The sequence below is a fragment of the Melanotaenia boesemani genome, chromosome 6, assembly GCF_017639745.1.
Source record: "Melanotaenia boesemani isolate fMelBoe1 chromosome 6, fMelBoe1.pri, whole genome shotgun sequence".
NCBI lineage: Eukaryota > Metazoa > Chordata > Actinopteri > Atheriniformes > Melanotaeniidae > Melanotaenia > Melanotaenia boesemani.
Window position 1 is genome coordinate 15,692,896 of NC_055687.1, and position 25,388 is coordinate 15,718,283.

General features: G+C 39.3%; 1 protein-coding gene across 5 annotated transcripts in view; it reads right to left on the reverse strand.

The window, feature by feature from the left end:
* Nucleotides 1–12,936: 12,936 nt before the first annotated feature.
* Nucleotides 12,937–25,388, reverse strand: part of pou2f2a (POU class 2 homeobox 2a) — a 44,677-nt gene continuing 32,225 nt past the window's right edge. For 4 of the 5 annotated variants that reach the window (XM_041988956.1, XM_041988954.1, XM_041988958.1 and 1 more), the window contains 6 exons: nucleotides 25,125–25,273; nucleotides 24,611–24,808; nucleotides 23,917–24,143; nucleotides 23,413–23,481; nucleotides 22,998–23,071; nucleotides 12,937–19,850 (listed from right to left, as the gene is read on the reverse strand). In XM_041988956.1, coding sequence (XP_041844890.1) covers nucleotides 19,522–19,850; nucleotides 22,998–23,071; nucleotides 23,413–23,481; nucleotides 23,917–24,143; nucleotides 24,611–24,808; nucleotides 25,125–25,273 — 1,046 coding nt within the window. In that variant the 3' untranslated portion in view covers nucleotides 12,937–19,521. The remainder of the gene's footprint in view (nucleotides 19,851–22,997; nucleotides 23,072–23,412; nucleotides 23,482–23,916; nucleotides 24,144–24,610; nucleotides 24,809–25,124; nucleotides 25,274–25,388) is intronic. The other variant, XM_041988957.1, reaches the window with a different exon arrangement.

The window sequence follows — 25,388 nt, forward strand, 5'->3', positions numbered from 1 at the left end:
CCTCTGTGCACATGCTCCCTCCCTTTTTCCCCCTCTCCCCCAGCTGGTATTCGCACATGAGTAATGGGATTACCACAGCGAGCGGTGAGGTGATGCAGGAGGAAAGGAAGGGGGGAGAGTGATGTTGGAGGACAAGAGAGACAGAGGAAGAGAGAATCCACAGGAGGGCTGACACTGGAGCAAGAGGTGCACCCACAAGGAGAAGAAGACAACTAGGGGAAATTGTTTAACGTTTCTAAACTAGAATATTTTCAAACTATAAACACATATATGAATGTCTTCCAGCTCCAGATTTGTACTAACTGATTTCTTAGATTCAGGGCCACTAAGAAAACCATCGTGACTTACTATTTTCATCTAAGAGGCCCTAGACAGAGAAACCACACACTCTTTCTGCTGGATTACCATGGCAATGAGGGAGCTATTCAAGAACAAAAAGCTCCTTTTGCGGTGGGTAAAGTATGGAAAAAGCAAGCAGCCAGTGCCCATATGAAAGAGGGGTGGTGGGAGTTGGAAAGAGAGGGTAATGTGGGAGCGGGTGGGAGGCACAGAGAAAGTGTTATATTAAACCCATGTCTGGCGTGGTGTCACGTCTGTGAGATATACAGTATGATCAGGGAGAAGAGAGTGAAGGGGAGAAAGAACATAAGAGAGGAGATCAGTTTATTTAGCTCTGAAGATGTGACATTGATGGACGTGGTGGTATGGGAGGACTGGGGGGAAAAGAGAGGAAGAATGCAACTTGGAGAGACAGAAGAACGTAAGTGAGGCAGTAGGGGTATTAAGGAAGGTGCGGGTGTCAGGCTGGAAAGGAGACAGAGGTATGCCTGGCCGTGTGACAGGAGCTATATTGAGAACAGCGTGTGTGTTGACACTGTCTCCTGTATCTCACTGAGGAACAAACTCTTCCTATTGGCACAGTACAGCGCTTCCTCTTCCTCTCTCTACTGCTCTGCAACCCTCAGTGAGCAAAGTGCAATCTATCAGTCTCCACACATCCCCTCTATTTTCCTCCCTTATCTTGGTTTCAGTACTGCATCTGTCTTACTATCATCTGTGCCACTCAGTCCAGTCACCTTTAACACCTTAGCTCAGTGTACATTTAAGTCTTCTTCCTCTTTTTTCTGTCAGTTGATTTCAGTTATTCTTCATTTGCATGATTGTGAGGCAGCTATAATCGTAAGAGCAACAATTAAGCACTTGGTAGAGCACAGATGTTTGCCAAAGCTTATTTTTCTGCTTAGCTGAGGAAGGGGGGCTCACCATCTGCATCATACAGCATAAGGTAAAGATAATGATTAAATATGTTAAATGATTAAGTCAGACTGACTTAGGTCATATTTTAACAGACTATACCAGTTATATTATTAAAAAAAAGTCTTGTTTGAAATCCTCTGCAAACAACACAAAACATTACAAATAATTTAAACTGGAGATAAATTAACATGATACAATAAGGATTGTGAGACTTTTGTTAAATTCCATAAAACTGTGCATTACCAGGAGATCAGTCTTTGCAGTATTCAGAGGAGAGCAAAACATTTAAAAGTAATCATAGCTGAAAGGAGAGTAATGATAAGTTATTATACTGCTTAACTGGATTCGTGTGATTTGCACTGCTCCAAATAAAGGCTTGTTTTTCCTCTATTTACAGGAATTTCAAACATGCAACTGTTAACTAAAATCTTTATCATATTAATTAGAAAGTTGGAGAGCATATTAGTATTTTCACATGTATTACTGCCATTATATATGTTACACATAAAATGAAGGCGTTGCATTTAAAAAGTCTTCATCAAACCAACCACAGACTGGACGATGCCCAGCCAGCTCCTTAGAAAAAGGTGCAGCAACAGGTGAAAACATGTTGATCCTTCATGCTTTTTCAGCTTGCAAGTATACATTGCCAATATTGTAGATACTTTATGTTGAAATACATTTAGCAGCCTCCTGAGGTTTGTTTTTCATCCTTGATCTTCAGCAGACTGAAACGTTGGGATTTTTGTTGCATATATTCTGCATCATGTTCCATCTCCAAACACAAGTTCAGGCATGCTCTCGAATTTATGAATGAAAATGGCTTCACATCAACTTAAAGATCAGATATTAGAAATGTTTGGATCAAAATGTTAGTCGAGCTGTTTTCAGCATTTGTTACATCTGCACAAATTACCACGGGAAAGCACTAAGATAAACACGGTGGTAGGCAGTAAATATTTTTGAATGGTTTATTTTAAAACTGGAGGTTTGAACTGGTGGTGGGGTTTGAACAAGAAGTCAGTAATTTCATTTAATAAATAAATATTTCCATCTTGAAGTTGCTCACAGCAATGAAAAAATGAAAAAAAGAAATGAGAATAAAAAGACAGAGTAAAACATAAATTACTTGAAGAAAATAGTTTATAACTACATCAACTTTCACCTCCATGCATGACAAATATTCCTCTTGCCTCCTCTCATTCATCCCTATGTGTCATGGCAAGTCTAGAATTAGATCAGGTTACTGGATTACTCCCTGTCTTATGCGTGTGCATATGTGTGTGTGAATTATGCATGTACTGTATTTGTGGAGGAGGTCTGGGTCAGATCCAGAAACAGCTTCTGCTTCACCCCCCTCTCACAGCCTCAATTTGTCATCCTCATTCTGGGCTAAGTCAGGGTCACTCAGACTAGATCACCTGGAAGTGTTTGGCCACCAGCCATCAAAATCCCCCCACTCGCCCATCCAATGATGCACACACACTCATCACATTCAGAGAATAACCCTGAGCAGCAGGCAGATGCCCCTGCAGCCAGTAACACCCAGGGGTCAGTTTCCAAAATGCTTTCACATGTTTAGCAGGCAGTGGGCAGCAGCAGCGGATGACGCTCAGCTGTACATTCATGCACTCCACTCCGAGAGACATTTGGGGATATTTTTACAATGAACAACAAACACTTGAACCAAACCAAGAAAAAAGTCTTTACACTGTCTTCATGACACAATCTGAGCAGTTTCTTGAGCTTATTAACACCATCCCCTCTTTCATTTAGAGGACAATCCTGAAAAATCTGTCTCCTTGGCTGGTACCCTCTTTGCCCCCTCCTTCTTCATCAGCTGGGCATGGAGACAGCAGGTCTGTAGGTGGTTCAGCTATGTGTCATGCATGACATGCCAGTGCAGGGGAGGAAGACTGACACAGAGCATGTGTTACACTTGCTCAGTTTGATGTGCTCTGCCCTCGCACAGGCACCACTGTGGGTGGCATAGCTATGTGTCATAATCACCATCCTTTGCTTTGTCCGATTTCTCCACATTCGTGCGTGCCTGCGTGAGTGATTGTTTTTGCATTGCTGCTCTGTGGGTCCTTTTGTGGAGGTGCCGTGCAGTGGGCTCATTCACAGTGTGGGAGCTGCAGCTATACAGTGGCACTGATTCATCTTTTCTGACTTGTGTGTGCCTTTGTGACGACTCAAGTTTTACATCACCCAAATACTCAAGTGATTATTTGCAGCCAGCTCTATGCTGGGAACTGTGCTGTGTGTGCAGTGTCTGTGTAGACAACAGCACAGCAAAAGTTGTTTGATATAATGACAAGCCAGAAAACATTTCTGTCACATATGAAATAAATGTTTTCACCTCAACAGCCTTTGTCATGTTTTTTAATTCCTCAAGAGAAAGATGTCATCCAGTCAAAAGATGAATTTGAAGGTCAGTTTTTAAGGTGAAGACTGACATTTGACAAGCGGTCTTTGTAATATTGTATAGCGTTTTGCATATTGCCTCCATTGTTGGGTATTATTAGCCTCATGTTATTGACTCTTCTTTCTTTGTCGCTGTCTGGTAGTGGATGAGGCATATCAATTAACTCGTAGACCCGGGTGTATCAAGTGCTCAAGCGTAGCAGTATTCAATGACTTTGTTGGACTCAGCGAGCTCCTACTCTTGCTTTTGTCCTCTACCAATAGCAGAACAAATGTGATAAAACTTTGGATGAAATTTGGATGACCTGCTTCTGGAGCATCTGGGAGGAAATTTCTACAAGTTAAAATTATTAGAAAGTCAGAGAAACCTCATCTTAAAATATAAGACCACTATTTTACATTTTAGTTGTATGGTTTTATTAATTTGCACCTCTGCTTGTGTCTCATTATATCACTTATACACACAGTATTGTGCAACACACCAGTGGACATGCTTCTACAGTGTTTGAATAACTGTCCCTGCTGAGTGGGAAAATGAACTAAATCTTTGATCAATCTGACTAAAATATATTCAGAACTTAAGGTCTACTGACTTTTTGGAGGTTTTCTCAGGCTTCACACTAAAAGGAGGAATCAGAATAGCTATTATAAAACTTACTATGGGTTCAGATTGATCTGAATATTCTTTAGCAGCTATAAATGAGTGTAGAAAATTAAGATACTTGTGGAGCTGAGATGAGGTAAGAGGTTTATGTTGGTTTTCTAATGGCTCTGGGTGATGTGTCATTCAGGGAGGTGGAGAGCTTCCCTGTTGTGCGCACTATTTGTAAGCCTATGTGCATTTCGACATTCATAAAAGTGATGTGATGAAGGAACAGAGGAGGCAATAAATGGCTGTTATATCCTTATCGCTCCCAAAGCACTCTGTCGTTAATTTCCGTGGAGTGTCGGCATCCTGCCTTCATTCAGGCTTTTGGCAATTTCTTGACAGGGTGAAAGCAGACGGAATGACAGAAGAGATAAGACGAGCAGAGTCATACAACACATCCTCAGTCTCACTGTGTCATATTTACATGATGCTGATTACACCATTGTTCCAGATTTATCCTAGAGAAATAAACTGTAAACAGTTCATTAATTGAAAAGATGCCAGGAAGAAAACAGATTAAACAGCATCAGAATGAAACAAGAGTTTATTAAAGCTAAAGCTTTGGGAAGCAACGCTGGCTTCAGACACTTGCTCCTTTATTTTTCATGTATTAAATCACACACATCTTGAAGTGATCAGGTAACAATGCAGGTGACAAGACAAGGCCAAGTACATCTTTGATCTATTAAAAAAATGTTTTTGATTCATGTGATGCTTTCAAGAGAGTTTTCAATGTAAAAGATGAAATTCTTTTTCTTTTATTCGCTTTCTTTTCCTCTTATGAAAGGACCTCATGTGAAACGGTGCCTGTGCATGATTTCTGCAAAATGAAGTCTAACAAAAATTCATCAAAGGACTATGATGAACAATGATGTTGTCTTGCCAACACAAAACGGATGTCTATAGACCTATACAGAGCCAGCCCCTGGCATAGGACATAGGCGGTCGCCCAGGGCGCCACACACTGGAGAGGGGTGCTGCTGCTGTGAGACGTCGAAAGGAAAAAAACAGAACTTTAGAATAGAATAAATTTTATATATATATATTCATTCATTTTCTGACCCGCTTAGTCCATTAAGGGTCGCGGGTAAGCCGGAGCCTATCCCAGCATTAACAGATGAGAGGCAGGATACACCCTGGACAGGTCACCAGTCCATAGCAGGTCCAACACATGGGGGACAAACAACCATTCACACACACCCACAGGGATAATTTAGAGTCATCAATTAGCCTAACATGCATGTCTTTGGACAGTGGAAGGAAGCCAGAGTACCCGGAGAGAACCCATGCATACACTGGGAGAACATGCAAACTCCACACAGAAAGGCCACCCTCAAGGTTCAAACCTCCCCCCAGCCGAGGTAAGCAGTTTTATCTAACAATAAAAAAAAATACTGTTTAACTTTTAATCTGTAGCAGCCAGAGGCTAGCTAAGCTGAACTAAAGCAGAGTTTCCACATAATAAAGCCGTAATTCATCGGTCTCAACCTTGTGGTCTGTGGGCCAAATGAGGTCGTTGGGACGATATTTTGTGGTCTCCTTCTTAACATTAAAGTTTAGTTTTAATGCGGCCCCTGCGCTTTCTCAAACACACCTTTTCATCAAGTCGTTGCCCCTTTTTCATGACCTTGGCACACAAATCATAATGGCAAAGAGAACTATTTGGATTTTTAAAATAGCGCCACTACAAACTTTGTTTCCAGACACAACAAAATTTTTAAATGTAAGACTTTTAAACTGTTAGAAGCTTCATAAATAAGAATGATAAAGTGGTTTTGTGTATTTTTGGACCTCAGTATATTAAAGAGGTGAGTGGAAAAGCAGACAAACTTGGACAGTTTTTGAGAGAATCCCCCACCACCTTCCCTGAGCTTTCCAGGATGTTCAAGTGAACCATGTCTTTTTGGGAGCACATACCTGTATGAAAAGCTGTTACCTTAGGTCAAAGTACAGGTCCAAATTTACTGATGAGCATCTTCAAGCCATGCTGAGGGTCTCAACTGCTTCCTCCCTCAAGCCAAATGTGTGTGAGCTGTGTGAACAGTAATTAATTAAACCTGAAAGATCTTTTAATCTAATCTCAGGTGCCAAAGTAACCAGGGCAAGCTCTGGACCTGATTTGCTTCACTTGCAATTAAACTGCAATAAAAAAGCAGACATGTTCGTCGGGGATTTCATCTGAAAAGATTAAAACCACACTAAAAAGCTGGAGAATTCTTTCTTGTTTAATTCCAAGTATTTCATCAGAAGCAATCTCTTTAGTCAACCAGCACAAGAAACAGAAAGAAAGAAAAAAAGAAAAAAAGGAGAGAAATTCACTTTCTATCTTAAACAAAAGTCCTGCACTGAATATAGGTCTTTAGAAAAAGTGTAATAAGTAAAATATATTTTTTAAAACAGCAAAAACAAAAACAAATATCAATCAATGCAAAAAACAATCAAAAATAACAAAACAGCTCACTGTGAATGTTATATTATGTAAAATATGTCATGAAATTATTATCATTTTTGCATTATAAAAAAGTGAGGAAATTTATGTTTGATCAATCATTTCTCCCCTTTTATAAAACCAATTTGTGGTGTATTATGCATCATTGGAAAGCAGGATTTGTCACCTTTACAGTGAGGTATAACTTGTAAGGATCATGTATCTGTGAAATGATCAACACAGTTAAACGTGAGGGTAGTGCTCCCAACAACAATGTGCCAAAATTCCCTGTAATATTCTCCTGATGGTATTCACTCTTGTGAGCACTCTTTAGAGATTTAGGTGCTGTCAGGTGTGTGTCAGTCACAGATAGCTCCTGATTGGCACCTAATTGATAGACGGATATATTGCAATGAGATTCTGAAGCCAGTGGGGAGCCTATATCTCTAGAATCTGGGAAATGCGTCCTCCAGGATGACAACCCCCTCCCTCACAGAACCAGGATCATCACAGAGTACCTCCAGAATTTGAGAGAGGAGAAGATGGAATGACCTGCAGTAAATCCAGACCTCAATCCCAACAAACACTTGTGGGATCAGCTTGGATAAGCTGTATGTGCCAGAGTGATCAGTACAACCACAAAGGTTGACCTTCAGCAACTCCTGGTTAAAGAATGTGAATGCATCCCACAGTAAAATGTGACGAGTTGTTGTGGCTGCATATGGATCTTCTACAGGCTTCAGAAGTCCCTGACTGTTTAAAATTAATGAAGTGCAAACATGGTAAATATGTTTTTTCCTTATTACTGTGGGAGGATGCAATCATCTAACCCATCAAGCAACTCATAACAGGAGTGAATACCAACAGGAGAACAATGCAGGGGATTTTGGCACATTTTTGGGGGAGGCCCACCCACATGTTTAGCTGTGTCAATCATTCCACAAATGCTTGGTTATACCTCATCGTAAAGGTGACTAATCAGGCTTTCCAAACAATGTATTTTACAACACCAATTGGTATTATTAAATAACTGATTGGAGAAATAATTGATAAAATACTTTTATTTTTCTTTTGCTAAATTTATAAACACAGGATTTTATTTTTTTAGTTGGACAAGTTAAATGAAGCTAATTTAAATATGATTTGTACAGGACTGCAACTAACAATTTTTCTAACTGAGAATCACTCTGAAACATTTCTTTCATTAATCAGCTGTTTCACAAAAATGTTGAGAATGATAAGAAATGCTGTCAAAGTTACCCAGAGTCATCATGCCTGTTTTGTCCAACCAACGTTCCAAACCTTGAAATCTCTAAAGAAACAAAGCAATTATTCAACTGATTAGCAGTAATAACAAAAAACAGTTTTTCAAGTCTTTACATGATAACTGGTTAAAGAAATAAATCACTATTTAATTTTTTTCTCCTTTAAAAGTGAAAAACTAAAAATAAAAAAATAAAAAAAGAGAAAAAAGAGAGAAAAAACATTAAAGAGAATATTCTAGAGTTTGGCAAAAGTATTTTTCTGAAGATGGGGAGACAAAGAAAAAAAAAGCAGCTATAGTCACAGAAACTTCTGGTACAAGTATCATGTGATGAAAGGAATTCTTTGTTGTTTGTGTGGAGGAAACCTGAAAAGGCAGATCATGTAAAAGTTATGGTGGTACACAATAAAGTTTGAAAAGTTTCACCAGTATTGCATTTTACTTTGTATTTGTGGAAATTACAATGTGATGACATCCAGGTCAATGATCACACCACATGTTTCTGCTTGATGAAAGGATTCACATGTATGTCTTGCTAATTGTTAGCATACACACGTTGCGAAGTGTTTAAGACCACTGAGTTTTATATAGGAGAACACAAACTAAAAATCCACCCACCTCAAACTTCCAGTTTAGACTTTTCACTTTTCTACTTCATGCTCACTCTACGTTACTACTGAATAATACGAGGTTGAGGATCCAACAAATGAACCCTTATTAAAAAAATCAGGCCAAAGCTGCCATTTCACCTTAATTAGGTAGTCATAAGATGTTGTTCAGTCATATTGGCTGTTTGCTTTAATGAATTTGTTTTAAATGATAAAAAAATACATTGGAATTTGCATTTACGTATTTGTTTAAATTTATTAATAATCCAATGAGACTTGCCAATTAAATGATTGATTTGTGCTAATGCTAATGTGTTAATGCTGCAGTTAATTGCAGAGTTCTGTGCTGAAATGAGTCTTGTGGATGTAGTAATTACATCCTATTCGGTATAACACTTATTTCCCAGTAGTGTATTGTGTCCAGTTAGTGTGTACTCCTTAATTTCCACCAACATTGAAGCTTCACAGTACTCTTATCTGAGCCTGAGAATGAAAAGTAGAACTATTTGCCAGGAAAACAAAGCTTAAATATTGCAGTTCTGGCTCAAATACAGATGTAATTTAACACTCTTGCAACAGTTTGAGTAAAATACTCACAAATCTCCTTTTTTCTCACCCTTTTGGTGGAAGGAATGAGTTTGAAGTTAGAAGCAATGAGACTGAAACACAAAACGCTGTCCTCTACACACCAAACGTGCACACATGGCTGCTTGTGGGGGGAAACCAGATCCATTTAGTGGCACTTCAAGGCTGGCACTGTCTATCACTGGCACCATTAACACACACACATGTTTATTTTTACTATCTCTGTGATGACATTCATTGGCATTCAGAAGCTACTCACCCTAACCCGAACCTACAGAACTACAAATCTTAAAGTCCAATCTTTATAAAAGATGTGAGAAAGTAAGGTCCTCACTTTTCCATTATGTCCTGCAGTCTCATGATCTATGTCTCATACTGGTCCTCACTAAGTGAGCTAAACAGTCCCACCACACAGTCTGGCAGCATTCCTGGTTAAAATGACAGCTGGCGTTCTGTCACTGGTACCACTAACACAGTGAGCCCTTTTATTGTAGCCAGGTCCACCTTTACTGGGGTTCTTCCAAGCCCAGTGGAATTACTACTGTGTTAGCTGACTCCACAACTAACCAGATATGTGGCGCTCCAGTTTCCTTCATGCCACAGTCTGATTTAACAGCTATGGAGTCCTCACCTGCAGAAAGTTATGAAACACACCACTGCTTCTGAAATATGATTCTTATTTAATAAATATATAAACATACGGTAATATCTGGATTCAGTGCTGTTACATAGCAACAACCTTTGATCTGAGAAAAGCTCTTTTGCTTTTCTAACTTTAGAAAAGTAAAACATAAAACACTTCATTTTAAAGAATCAGTGAAAGAAAACTGACTAAGAAGTGTTTGATTAATTATAATATTTTTTTCACTTCCATCCATTATTTATTCTCACTTATTCGAATGCAAGGTCGTGTAATGACTGGAGCCTTTCCCAGCAACTACAAGGCGAGAGACAGCATACACCCTGGACAGGTTGCCAGCTCACTACAGGGCCAAGACAGAGAGACAAACAACCACTCACATTCCCTCCTAGGGAGCATTAAGTAACACCAATTAAACAATTAACATGTTTTTTCCCCCTAAATCTTACCTGCATAAATAAACACAAGTACTGGTAGTTATATGACGGGAGGCAATGCTCATCCTGTGTGTGGGTATAAGTATTCATTCCTGGATTATTGTTATTCATGACAGCAACACATACAATTCTTTAATCTGTAAGGTTGCAACTGAAGTTATCACAGTAAAAAGTGCTATTCTTCATTAATAAATGTGTGCAGTGATGAGCAATGGAAAAAAAGTCACGTTTTCAATTCAGAAATATCAATATGATCTTCAGATTTCTCCAAGATGTCGACATTTTGAAAAAAAGAACAAATATTACAAAACTCTGCGACAACACAGCAACACAGATCTACCCGAGTCACCCTGGTGATAGGATCACATGTTCTCCACCGCCGTCCGTGACTCAACTCGGAGGTGGGTGTCTGAAAGCTGTCACACTTACACACTCCAGCATCCTACCTAATCATCCACCTACTGTGCCACACAGCAGGGGGAGCAGGAGACAGACTGAAGGAGAGGGAGAGTGATGAGCTGGAGGAGGAGGACGAGGAGGAGGTGGAGGAAGAGACAACAACAATCGGATGAGGAGACAAACACAAGCATTTCTGGATGAGGAAGGAGAATGATGGGAAAGAAAAATGTAAGGGGGGCTGATTATTGATGAGCAGATGTTCCCTGACTCAGCTGAGAGAATTTAAATGAAGGGAGAAATGAACATGAAGGGACTTTGTTGCTCCTCGCCACCTGCAAATGAAGGCTGAGAACTTGTCTCCACAGGGTGGGGACAATGAGACAGAGCAGCTCTCCACTTCAGAAGAATCAACACAACACAAACAGTTTTTATTTGTTTTTAGTTTAGTTTTACCCAAGATGAGGAGTTATTTTGACCAGCTGCCTCTGGCATGGTAAAATAGTTCAGAATTACAACTCTTTATCATTTACTAGACCAGCTGATTAATGGTGTCAGCGTCCCAAATCGGTTTTCACAGATATGGATATATCATGATGTCTAAATTGAGATTTTTTTCTTAAATGTAGCAAAGTATGGTTTAAAGCTCAAGTTTCCACTTCAAATTCTCATTCGGTTTTGGTTCTATTAACACACATGAGTAGAAAAATGACAGCACCAGGGATGCAAATAACTGGTGATTTTTCTCTCTATCATTAGTAAATCAGCTGATTGTTTGATAAAGGCTTAGTTATCATTCAAATGCAGCCGGAAATACAGGGAAAACGTATCTGTCCAACAGATCGATTTAAATATTATATTTGATCTAATCAACATAAAGATATTCAAATTAACAACATGAAAAAGCAGCACATTCATGCACATTTTGAGCTGAAACCAAATATAAATAAATGAATAAATAAATAAACAAAGAGCACTTTTACGGAATGGGTAACCTAAGTATGGCACTACGGAACTATAGCAAATTTCAGTTTAGGCAAATGAAGCAATGAAGCAGCAGTAAAGTAAAAAGAAAACACAAAAAACATGGAGTCAAAACCAGCTGCCTTATGTTTTGGCTAATGCAAGATAAGTAAAGGATGCATAAAACAAAAAACAAGTTACAGATTAAACATTTTCTTTTGCAACACTGGCCGTTAATAATAATAATTATAAAAGAAACTTTAGAGAGAGGCAGCAAAACAGTAAATAGGCAGAGATAAGAAAGCAACTTTGGAGAGGTGGTGCACTACTGAGCATCTACAGTATCTCTGCACATCATTGTAGAGTTATTCCCGGAGATTCTGTTAAGCATCCTCACTGCTGCTATCTACATCATACAGTTGCAAATGGACATTTGAACAAACCTTATTTTGGAAGAAGTGGACTTAAAAAATGGGCACAAATCTAATAAAATAACATTCCAATTGGTTAAAAATGGGAATAAAATTATGATAATTTTGTTTTAGCAACAGGCGAGGGGAAATTTTCACAGGTAAAAGGAAGAAATGGATCACTTAAACATCTGTGAATTCTGGAAGCAAACATCTGTAAAAAATGGCTTATACATTTAAAATGTTAAATAACAAGGTTTTTTCTTTAAGTTTATACCCGTATTCACTGGTGACAGTGACAGAAGTGCTAAGAGAGGGGCCCTTGCATGCACCCGCAGCTGGTTTCCAATCTCATCAGAACGTTTTTAGGCTTGAGGAAAAAAAATTATGAAGGAATTAAAGCCATAATAGAAAATAACCATAAGGATTTATTTAACTTTTAACTGACATTTATAGGGGTTTAAGCTCTCAGTTAGTCACACGAAGCTGATAATGTAGTTACTCTGGCCTCCAGTTGCAGCGATGTTAGGAGTAACAGCACCTTCTTCTGGTTAAAATGAGGTATGACAATAAAGAAACATTTCCTGTTCCAGAGACGAGGTTTCTCTAAACCAGGACTACTCAGTTCGCCCCTATTAGGGGCGTAGTCCTGCAGGTTTTTAACATGTCCCTGTTAAATCTGTTTTTATGAAGTTCTCCACAATGACTCCTTAATTTGAGTCAGGTGTATCAGGGAGACATTGATCAGGCCCTCGTGGGGCCAAATTGAGTCGCCCTGCCCTGCTAAACCAAGTAAAACTTGTGGTTCAAGATTAAACATGTCTACAGATTAGAGCTCAAGAGAAAAGACAAGAGGCAGCAGGGATCATCTGTACAGTTTTGTCTCCTGTTTTATTTGGATGAATGAAACACTTTCAGTTACAAAAATGACTTAAAATGAACAACACTGTACAATGAACAAGCAGATTATTTTTTCTTTTTTTGGTTTTCAAGATAAATACACTAAAAGGCTAAGTTGTTACCACAGTGGGAAGAAAAGTGGTGCAGACAAAGAGGAGAAGGATGGCAGGGAGGGCGGGGCAGGGACTGTTCACAGAATGGAAGACACAAAGGGAGGAGAGACAGTAACACAACCATACCTGTTCACTCACACATAAATTAAGTAAACACTGACTGCGGTGACAGGGGGAATTAAAGCTACACGTACTAGGAAGTTGTCAAACATTATGTTAAAGTGGACATCATGGGTCTTGTGTCAGGGAGCGTTGTTGTCAGAGGAACAAGGGAACCTTTTGTCCTCCAACGAACACCCCACCCAGTCACACACACACACAAGCACAAATGCTCACAGGTGTAACAGACCGAAGCCCTCCCACTTAAACAGTAACTGAAAACTGCTTCCAGACAAAATCTCTGACTTCCCCTCATGAACGTTATACAGCTCGCTCTTTCAAACTCAAACACACAGGTGTAGACAAACATCCAAGCGTAAAAGTCAGACAGGCAGACGTCAGGGGCCAAACACTGGGGTGAAGCAAATGGGAAAAAAAAAACAAAAGCTGAGGGAGGGGAATGATGGGAGTTAAGCGGTATTCTGGCAGCACGAGCAGAAAAGACACAAACTTAAGAAGGATCTGAACAGCTACAAAGATACCAAGAGAAACTTCATTATCATCATCATTGTTGTCATCATTGTGATCATCATATTAATGAGAAGCTTAAGATTATTTTTCCAATGACAAATACTTAAAAATATACATTTCATCATCATTTTAATTATCATTATTATTATTTCCCTTTGGATAGCTGAAGGTAATGCTTCAAAGACCGGCTGGCTAGGTGACAAAGGAGGGTAGACAGGGTAGGGAGGATAGAGAGAGACAGAGAGAGAGAGAGAGAGAGAGAAAGAGAGGTGGGGATGCAGTGGAGGCTTTGCGTTAAAGAGAGGATCAAGTTAAAGTTCTTTGGTTTTATTCTTTAACATCTGACTTGCTTTGCTGTGTTGCTGGAGAACCTTTGGACTAAAGCTGTATTGTAGAAAAGAGAGAAAGAAGAGATGAAGGAGAGGAAGAACATGTACGTGTGGATGACAGTGGGTGGAGGGAGATGCAGCACTTTTGTTAAGTTTTTCTTTGTGCAGCTCGCTTTGTCTCTCTTTCTTCTAAATATTCATATTTCCAACATCTTCACGCCTTAAGGAACAGAATTCCCTCATTTTCACGTGACTGACGAAAAAACTGGGATCATTCCTGTATCAGTTTTGAATATGTAGTTAAGCACAATGTTGGTTAGTTTGGCTTAGCTCACTACATACTGACTCTAGCCTTCTTTAAGTTTCAGCAACAACATAAATAGAACTGAACGATTCATGGATGCTGCTATTGAGAGCTTGTTTGTAACTATGTAGAGAGAAATGTAGTTTTTTTTGAGTAAACACTCAATGAAATCAGGGTTTTGGGGAACGTTCACATTGTGCTAGATCCCACGGCAGGGCATTGACTTTGGTATCATTCACTAAGGGGGAATCCCCACCACAGAAGCTTGCACTTTGCACCTGGTCCTTCAAACCCTGATCTTCATTCAGAGTGTTGCTCAGACTCCATTTCCCCTCAACGCACGAGAGACAAAAAGAGCAAAACATAACAAAGGACTCTCCAGATGTTTTGATTAACATGCACATCTCTCCCTCCGACTTCCATGTTTTCAACACACGTGTAAAACTGTCTATACATGTCACCTAGCAACCTTGGCATTAGCCGCTCCCTGGTTACGTGCCCTGTTTTGCATCCTGACAGACGTAGACATCAGCTAGTCAACAAGCCCCTCTTGTCAGGCAAGAAGGACCTAAAGGCGAGAGGACGGCTTTGGTGATGAAGCTGCTCTGAGACACGAACCTAGAAGCTTTTTTAAGCTTGAAACAGATCCAGATTTGATCTTAGATCTGTGCCAAGAAGCAGCCTAAAGCCCACGGTCCATGTTTAACAAGGAGGAAGCAGTGAGGGTCACATGTGAGGAGAGGGCTGTGTTCAAAGCTCAACACAGACAGTGGGGTATTTTTCAGGGGGATAAGGTATGTGTGTGCAGACAGGAGCATTAACTAGTAAATAGAGTAAAACTAGTATCTATTCAATGACCTGTTACTTCCAAGATAAATCCCAAACCCACTTGTTTACTTCCATCATCTCCCGACCTGACTGTGTCTTCTCCAAGCAGATAAAAGCACACTGTCTACACATACCATCCCGGTACCCTGATGCCCACTTGAACCCCACATTTTAAAGCATTCATCTATTTGGTTTATCATCAAAGAATATGAGGTATATGATGAACTATCTCTCTTTTACATCCTACGGCGGATGAAGAAATAAGTTAAAACTAACATACAGAAAAGTGGAAACACAAGGAGACAAGAAAAAGTAAAGAGACAACTCAAGAAGTTAGAGGGCAATTTACAGCAGGGAATCCAAAATAACCTCTATCTTTTGCTTTTTTCTTTAGTCTCAGTCATATAAAAACACTTTCCCCTTTGCCCCGTTAGATCTTCTTTTGTGTTTTTTTGGTTGCGTAGCTGTAAAGCTTTCAGTGTGTTCTCGCTTTGGAGAAAATACAGAGACCAGAAGCAGCACTGTGCTTCAACAAAACACCTCATGCTTCACATTTTCTCATCTGAAACTAAATTCCACCTTGGTTCAATCACAAAGAGAGACAAAAAAGTTTATGTTCAGAAAACAGCTAATTCAAAATTTGCTCTTATGTAAAATCCAGTAAATTACGAGCTGTTTATCCACACAGTGCTGCCACTCTGTGAGCTTCCCTCCACCTCTAAGAGGGGAGTCACCTCAATGAAGAAGAGAATATCCACATAACTGCTGTTCAGTCATATGTATTCCCTTAATAGGACATGTGGTTGCATTTCTAGTATTATTTGGTTGAAAGATGTACAAAAGAACCTCAGCAGGGGGAAAAAAATCCATCACAAATACATCCAAATATATAAAAAAGCACCTCTAGAAATAAATCAACAAATAAATAGCAAGACAAAAAAGGATAAAAAGCCCCCCCAAAAAACAAAACAACAACAAAAAAAAACCTACCCTGAATAAATAGTACAATCAAAAGTCTAAATCATGATTGATAAGGAAAAATAAAAAAGCCCAAAGAGAGATAGTTAAAATTTTTGGTCTAAAATCAAGTTATTATCATCAATGTTTTAAGGATCTTTTTTTCTCAAAATCTTTTTTGTACGTTTTTTTTTCTTTTCAATACATTAGCGATAAGTAAGCAGTAGAACATAGATCTTTTTCTACAAAATCTATAGAAGCACTAACAGATACATTCCGTCTAAGAGTCAATGTGGAGGAAAGGTTTCACCTTTAAGGTGCAAACCCCACATCTAAAGCTTGGTTCGTGAAATGATTCTCGTGTGTCGACTGTTTGTCTGGTGTGGATCAAACCAAATATTCTTTGGATACGTTAACGTCCAACTCCCAACCTGTCAAATAAACTGAGGCCTTGGCTGTGCGTATTACTTCCTGTCTTTAAATGGAGTCAACACTGCTGTCTGAGGTTGAAATAAGACATCAGTGTTCTTTTTTAGCCTTAAACTAACACCTTCATACAGAAACGGCACAGTCACCTCTCAGATAAATTGACCCATTTCTCTGCCCTCATGCACAAAGAGCAGATCTGTTTCTCTGCTGCTTTGGTTTGATTTTGTATTTGGTTTAAACTACCTCAAGGTTTGCTATTCATTCCTTTGTTTTTGGCTTTTTGTGTTCTTTTTTTCTGCCAAGACAGTCTGTTTCTTTATCTAATAAAAATCTGGAAGCTAAATTTTCACAGTATTTTTTTCCAACCACCTGATAAAAATCTCTAGCACGACTACAAAAAAAATAAGGAGCTCTTGTATTAAGTAAGCGAGTACATTATTCCAAATAAGTAATAAGCACTAAAGTACAGTACATAAAACAGCATCAAGAGACACAGCAGAGATAAAACAATCAAAACCAACCAACGGAAAAATAAAAACAGATTTTTTTCTTTTTTTCTTTTTTTTTTTTTTTTTTAGAAGATTTCAGTTCAGTGAGGTCATTTGCGTTTAGCTCCATCCAGGACCAGAGAGCTGAGCTGGAGAGAGGGAGGCAGAGGAGGGGAGGAAAAGTCTGTCTTTTTTCTGCTCTTCAGTCTATCTGCCAGTCTATTGATCCCTCCATCCATGCTACACAGTTTCAGAGCGGGCCGGAGCTGCAGCCCTAAAGCTAACGAGACAGACAGGCAGATTCGACGGCTTCACCTCGTTCAGCACCTGCATCTGTCCTCCTCCCCTGCTCCCTCTAGCCATATTTGGTTTTGTTTTGTTTTTTTTCTTTTGGTTTGCTTCTGTCATTCCTTGGATTGTGTTTTTTTTTTTTGTTTTTGTTTTTGTTTTTTTTGGTTAGGGTTTATTTTTGGTATCCTCTTACAAAAAAAGTGTGATGCCTGTTCCCCTCACTACAACATGTCCCAGCATACCCTACTTTGTGGGGGTTCAGAGTAAAGGATCAGTCCCCTTAATAAAGCTTCCCCCATGGGTTTGTGGACATGCCAAGTGGAGGGGACTCCACAAAGGGGCCTTGCAGGGGTAGCATCCTGTTCTCAGCCCCCACCCGCTGCCACCAATGTGTCTTTATTGTATTCATGTCTTGGCTGAAGCTCTTGAAGATGAGCCCAGCCTTGCAAATGCTTTGGTATCCATTTGAGATTTAATGGCAGTGTGAGGTGGAAAATGACAGTGAAATGTGGCTGATGGAGTGATGATGGAAACAGACAAATGTTAGTAAACATGTCTAGACATACAGGTTGATTGACGAGGCAGGAATGAGAGGCATCTGTGACTAAACTTGGCTTTATTGACTTATTTAGCCTTCAATCTCAACTGTTGCTTCGTCAAATCTCCAATCACAGCCCTATTTCATACTTTCAAATTGTCACCACTCTTAACAAACATCATTTTCAGTGTGTGAAGTTTCCAGGGCATGTTAATTTAGCCATGGAGTCTCTAATAATGGGTTATCTTTCAGAGTGAGGGCAGAGCGGTCTGATTACGCGCACAAAATGTCAGATGTCTAGGTCTTAATGAAGTCATTCACACCTTGAAATCAATGCACAGTGTGCCAACTCTATTTGTGATCTATTGGCACTTGGTGAGGACTGAGATGCGCATCTTCACCTTCATCATCTGCGTTTCTGCAGACGAGTCACATTACAAACAAAAATGCACGATGATGATGACACAAATATGCATGATGAAGACAAAGATGATGACAATGATCGTAATAAAAAAAAAACTCCAAAGCTAAAGCTACAGTAGAGCACAGCAATAAATAGGAACCGAGTTGTATAATGACACTAATAAATAATTAAAAAAAGAAAAAAAAAAACAAAACATTAAGCTAGACTTCTGTAAAAAAAAAAAAAAATAACAAGCATGTTTGGAAATGAATGCTAATCTATGCTCTTATAACCAGAGGTAGGTAAAGAGACAGGAGTTCTAGCAGACATTCATAGATAAGCTCATGATACAAAAAGTTCAAATATTTTACAAAACCATCCAAATTAACTTGGGTGAAAACCCATGAGAGACACACGAGCCGACAAAGCCGGGATGAGTCAATGACAGGATGGGTTGGCTCTTCATGTATGTTTGCGTGTGTGTGTGTGTGTGTGTGTGTGTGTGTGTGTTTGTATGAAGCAGTAGCAGTACAGAACTGGTCCTGGATAGCTTCAGTATTTACACGTCCTTTGAATAAAGCTTTTCTCTCCGTATTTTTTGGTTTTTGGTATTTGTGATTTTGGTATGGTTGTCATTTTTTTAAAATCATTGTGTATTCATCCTCCGCCTCCTCCTCAGGTAAATTTTTGGTTTAATCGTATTCTCCTCATTCTTCTTCCTTCAGACCCGCAGCGTTCAAAACAATAATATTTTAAAAAAAGATGCTAAAGCACAGTCCTCTTCATCGTTTTGTCCTTGCCGCCATTCCTTTTGTCATAAAGTAAAGTTATCTTTTGTCATTTTTGGTTTATGCACTTCGACATGCATCTCCGCCATCTCTTCATTAGAGTCATTGGTTTATTTTCCTTTAGACAGAAAGAGTGGAGAGGTGCCATGCCGATAACACACATTGTAGATAAAAAGGTCCCACGCTGTCTCCTTTTCATCTTTTTGGATAGATAAAGATTTTTGGTTTTAATCTTTCCCTTTACCCCCTTCTCCCCTCTTTCACCTCTTTCCCTCCTTCTCTCCTCTTTCATTCTGTGTATTTTTGGCATCGAAAGACTGGGAGAGAAAGAGGGAGTGAGCCATTGCAAAAATGAAATAACGGAAGAAGAGCACGAGAGAGAAAGATATAGCTTTGGTGTGAAAGGCGAGGTTCTCGTTTCCTCCTTCCTCCTCCTCTCCGATTGGCCCTTTGGTGTGGTCACTCAAGCTTGGCCCCGCTCAGGGAGGGTGGGCTGTGTGCCATCTCTCTGGAGGAGCAGGGAGAGGCGGGGCTGGAGCAGGGCGAAGGGGAGCAGGGTGTGGGGCTGATGCTGCTGGCTGAGGGGAAGGTTGAGGACTGGGAGACTTTGGCTACAGCAGCGTTGATCAACCCAGCGCTGGGATTCTGACCCATGTGGAGGAGGGTGGGGTGGTTGAGGAAGAGGGAAGAGGGAAGGCCTCCTCCTTGGCCCCCAGAAGCCCCCAGCATCACCTTACTGCTGCCCTCAAGAGTGGAAAGAGGCAGCTGGCCACCACTGGCTACTAGGGCTGAGGAAGAAAAAGAGAAGAAGAAAAAATAAAGTCCCAGTTACGATCACTTCAATGCAAAGCAAGAGTACAATTCAGATTAGTTTTAATTATTTCAATTTTATTTATTTAACTTTTTTTTTTTTTTATTTTGATGTAGTTCCTGCTGTTTTGACACTGTACACTCCTTTTGTTACCTTAAAGTTTTTTTCCTTTATCACCTTTAAAATCCTCCTTTCAAAATTTTGAAGAGCATTTTTTGTTTTATACCTGAAGGTCCAGTAACTCAAATAGAGCGGCATCTAGTGCAAAAATTGTACATTGCAACCATCCACCTACCCAGAACACAACATGGCAATGAGGAGGACCGGCAGCATTTCTGGATACAGAGTTCCTGTTTTAAGGTAATAGATTAACAACTATTTTTATTTTGTCATTGTTCTACATTAATTAAAAACATTAAATTTAATTTTTGCTAGAGCTGTGCCATATGACCAAAACTAACACCAACTATTAACTATTATTATGTTCTATATTGATCAATATTGATAACAGTGTAATTTACACCTGCAATGTGAATATAAATACACCTGAATATATGTATTCAGGTGTATTTATATTCACATTGCACATCATTACATAAGCAACAGAATGTCTTTTTAAATCCTGTCTAAGTCACATTCACATCCAGTTGCTGCACTGACTCAAAAATCTGCATCTGGGTTGGCTGCAACTAAATCTGGCTGCTCACCTATTTGGGGTTTGTTTGCAATAGCTCTTCCTTCTCTGTGCATGCAGCGAGAACAAGCAATGTGAAACTGCTATATTTGATATATTACAGCATATTACTATATTCGTAAGAAAATAAATCACCCAAAAAGTTCTTTAAAAAATATTTTCGAACCCTTATGTTGCAACATAAGCATGTAAGTAGCAGCACTGTAACCCAACAAGACTGATAAAACATGATTAAGTATGGGCTGTTTGTCAAAGATAGAGAAGAATAGATGGGCTGCATGCAAATCAACTGCTAAACAAGGCATTCATATTTTAGATAATGAGTTCCACTCAATTCAATGGTTTAGGAGGAAAATACGAGCATTACCCCTGCTTTTGTACGTCTTGTCAAATATTTTGGCTGTAATGTTAAATAAACAATGTTTTGTGGTAAAATGAGCACATATTTTAAAGTGATGGCCAAAACTTTAGGTACATTGGCTGCTGATGGATAAGCTGGATCAAAGATCAAAAGGCAAAGTCCAAATCTTATCACTGTGATCAACTTATGTTTAATCAAGATGTAACTTTAAATCATTGTATTATACAGCCCCAATTTCTGCCAGTATATTGCCCTAAATGCAACAAACATCCGCTCTGCTATTGTGCTTGTTTGAAATCATGAGGATGGGAAAACTTGAGAAAGTTTTTCATTGGATGGAAATTTGGTATCTGCCCCCGAATGCAGGATGAGTCATCAACATGCTTTTCAATATTTTCCAGCTAGTGGCAAACTCTAAAACACCATTAAATATGCTAAAAAAAAAAAAAAGAAAGGTCATTGTTGGATAGGATTCTCATGTGTAAGAGACCTAAATTCAATGCATACTGTATAAATCAAAAGATTCATGGGGACTTGAATAAGAAACAAAACTTAAAAAAAATGATTTGTGGTGATCTTAATAACTTTATGCTTTGATCTAGGAATTTTTTCGAAATTCTATCTTTATTGATCATCTATGCTTACTGAAGTTAATATTTCTAACAGAACTCCACCACAGAAAAAAAAATTGTTGCTTTCAAAAGAGAGTAATGGAAAGTAACCAACTCTTTTTAAATGATGCCGATAAAATAAAGCAAACAAAGATGGTATATGTTCTTAATTAATTTTCCTACACTATTTTTACTTCTAAAACCCTCATTTCAACACAAGTCAATAGAAATAAACTTGTGATAATGGCACATTGTCTGATATCCCTGCTAAGCTAATCACACAGCAGGTTATCTGACATGAGGAGTGTGTTGTTATGGAAACAAGGTGCATAATTGGCTGTTTTTTACTAAAAGTTCAGCATCTTGCAGAGCCTCGCTTCCATTCAGAATGTAAAGTATGCACATAGAGTGATCATTTTTTGTTTGCCTAGCAACACTGATACTTTTTTATTTTTACTTATTGAAAAGACGCATTAAGCACCCAAATAACACAAAATACAGAAGGCTGAGACTTTTTACTGTGAAGAAACAGTCATATTTCTCAATGACTTAATGGTTGTTGTGTTTAGTCCTAGTAAGTATAAAACTGAAAACTGACGGTAAAAAGGTCAAAGATGACACACTAAACTAAGCGGTGACACTTTAATTTCCATATACAAACTGATTTGATAATAACACAAAGAGACAAAAAGCTAAAGATGAGTGAGACAGCACAGACCTGTACACAAAAACAAAAACACAAGCCCACACATTAACAAAAGCACCATCACTCACACAGACAGTTGATGGGATGGATTAATGGATGTAGATGACAATATTTGAAAAAGAAGTTATTTTTCTTCTCTACAGCTCTGCCTGTCTCATCTGCTTCATTCTGTGGATGAGCAAACACACTTGGCTGCCTATTCATCCATGTCTCCAGTCAGTAGTCAACCACTGAGACTTAACTCACCCACCATGTGTAACCGTATTACTCATCATCACACTTCTCGTTTTAACGCATCTCCCTTCCCCTTCTTATCTTCACCCCATAAAGAGTGATTAAAAATGAGCCATGCTAAACTCACGGTGGTCGGTGATGGTTGGTGGCCACTGCTGTACGACAGATTGTGTGTTTTTATGTGTATTTATTCTTGTATTGTTCTCAATGTGGGAAGGTGTATGTGGGGATGCGCCATGTACAGTATGTACATGTGAGTTTGAGCGCTTGTGTGTGTGTGGGAGTGTATAAGAGGTTTCTATAAATGCATGACAAGAGGAAAATGTATGAAAATATGCAAGTTTTATGTTTTTTTCTTTTTTTTTTTTTCTTCCAAACTTTAAATACTGACACATACCTCAGCCTAGAATTTCTAAATTATTGTCTGCTCATCAGTTTTGCTGAGGTTGAACTTAGTATTGTTGGTATTGTCTTTAATAAATCTATCTGCCTTTCATCTATGTTTCTCTCTCACACACCTTGGATGGTAGCCAGGGGATTGTTACCGAGGAGGGCTTGGTTCATCCCTGTGTTAACTCCCATCACAGTGTTCCTGTTGTGGCACACACACACACATGCAAGCATGTACACGAACACAGACAGACAGAGGAAAAAAGGTGAGGAAAAAAGCAGGTTTAGTAGCAAGGACAGGCAGAGGGTAAATTCATTCCTGCACACATAAAAAGCAGCAGTTTGCAAACAGACCTTCTTTAGAGACACCAAAAAGAAATTAGAAATGCAAGAAAGAAAAAAAGGGGTGTCCTGGAGATGCTACAAAACATCTAAACCCTTATTAATAACTCATTTCTGACACAGACTTGATATGATTTAATACAAGAACACATTTGCAGTATTTGAATGAACATGTAATGTGTGTGTCTTTGTCATATTCACCTCAAGTTTGCAGCAAAATCGGTGATGTAGTTAGACATTTCACCGTTCTTTTTACCCATACGCCATAAGCTGTGAACAGAAGAACCATACACACACATACACACTTAGGGTTAGATTGTGCTGCTGTAAAGACGAGCCAGGAAGCCAGTGGCATGGTTATCAGTGTATATGTGTGTAAATGTGTGTGTGTGTGAGAGATTTGTGTATCAACCATTTAACTACAAACTGCAGGTGAACCGAACGTGTTGCGGTGCAGCTTTCAGGCTGATCAAATTTATGGAAATGTGTGGCTGGGTGTTTTTGAAGTCTAGACACTTTGCCTAAATTTATTGACTTGTGGTGGGATCCACAGACACAGTGATTATTTTTAAAAAGCCAATTTTCTTACCATTGTTGCTGTAAGACAGTTCAGGTTAATTTCCAAAACCTCCATAAATACAGTCAGGACATGTTAATCTTTAGCTACACACCAGTATCCCTGGCTGTTTGGTCCTTGTCTCTTACCCTGTGTTGAGGTTGAGTGTGCTGTGGCTGGGAGTTGCAGGGCTCGCTGTGCTGCGGGGAGGAGGTGGAGGAGTCGCTGGGGAGGGTGTGGAGCTGAGAGGAGTGTGGGCTGAGCTAAGAGAAGGGTGGGTAGAGGTGAGGCTGGAAGTCAGGGGGCAGACAGGGGACATGGTGGTCACCGTTGTGCTGCTGAGACTGGTCACAGCCTGCGACAGCTGGCTAGACATCTGTCAGAGAGAAAAGCCCGTTCAGGTTTCTAGAAATTCAGAAGTTGTTTTTAATTCACTATCAAAGCAAATGTGATGTGACCTTTACAAAATCTGCAAAATAGAAACATGAATCAGACTAATGACTAATTTAATGTGAGAAAACTAGTGCCACCAGTATTGACTAAGTTGCAGGAAGTCTAGTAATAGTAAAAGGAGTAGTTTTTTCAATGGAAAACAAAGCTCTGCTGATGGACCCTGCAACCTCTGGGTGCAGAGGGGCATTGACACGAGCTAAAAAGAGAATCTCAAGCCTACTTTAACACAAACAAAAACCCCTTTAAATAAGAATATTTCTCTATTCATTTTTTTCTTATTTACATCTTCAAAAAAAAAAAACAATTAAAGATGACGATGGAAAACCACGTTCATTAACCCTAACTAAATGAAAAGATGCATCTGTGTAGATGCCAAGGCTTGCTAATTACCATATGGGGGCTGTAGCAAGGTGGTTTGTGCGTCTGTGGGGCAGTGGGGGGCTGGCTGGACAGGGGAGGGGTGGCACTGGAGGGATTGATACGCTTTTCTTTCTGCCGGCGGTTGCAGAACCAGACCCGGATCACCTCCTTCTCCATGTTGAGCTGCTCTGCGATCAGCAGGATTTCTTCTGAGGTAGGCTTCTGGTTCTGCAGGATGGAAGAGAAACCAGAATCCAGAGCATCTTAGCAGTGCTAAATTTAAACAAATTTAAACTCATTTTTACGTTATAAAAATGAGTCCCCTTACAAAAGATTTATTCACAAATAAGCCATTTGCAGTGGTGACTGGAAACTGCAACATTATTTAATAGGTTGTGGCTGTTCTTAAATTAAAGACAGAAATCTCACAATCCCAGAAAATTTTTAAATACAGCTACTTAAACAAGAAGGGTTAGTAAAATGTTTTACATAAAAGATAAAAGGCTGCGTTTAAAAGAGTCACACACTACATGTGTTTTCTTACCGTCATAAATGAGCGCTCCAGGGCCACACGTACATTCGTCTCGATGCTGGTTCTCTTCTTTCTGCGGCGACCAGGTACCCCGTCAAAGCCCAGAGAAGGTGAGGATAGGGAGCTGGGGCTGGGCAGGGTGCTGTCTATGGACATGGTCTCTGGAGGACAAATTCACACAAAAGTACATTAAACTAACTGAGCTACATAAAATCAAAGAGTTTAATCTTGTCTCAACACAACACTCCTTTTTTAGTGGCTGTTGAAGCTAATTTA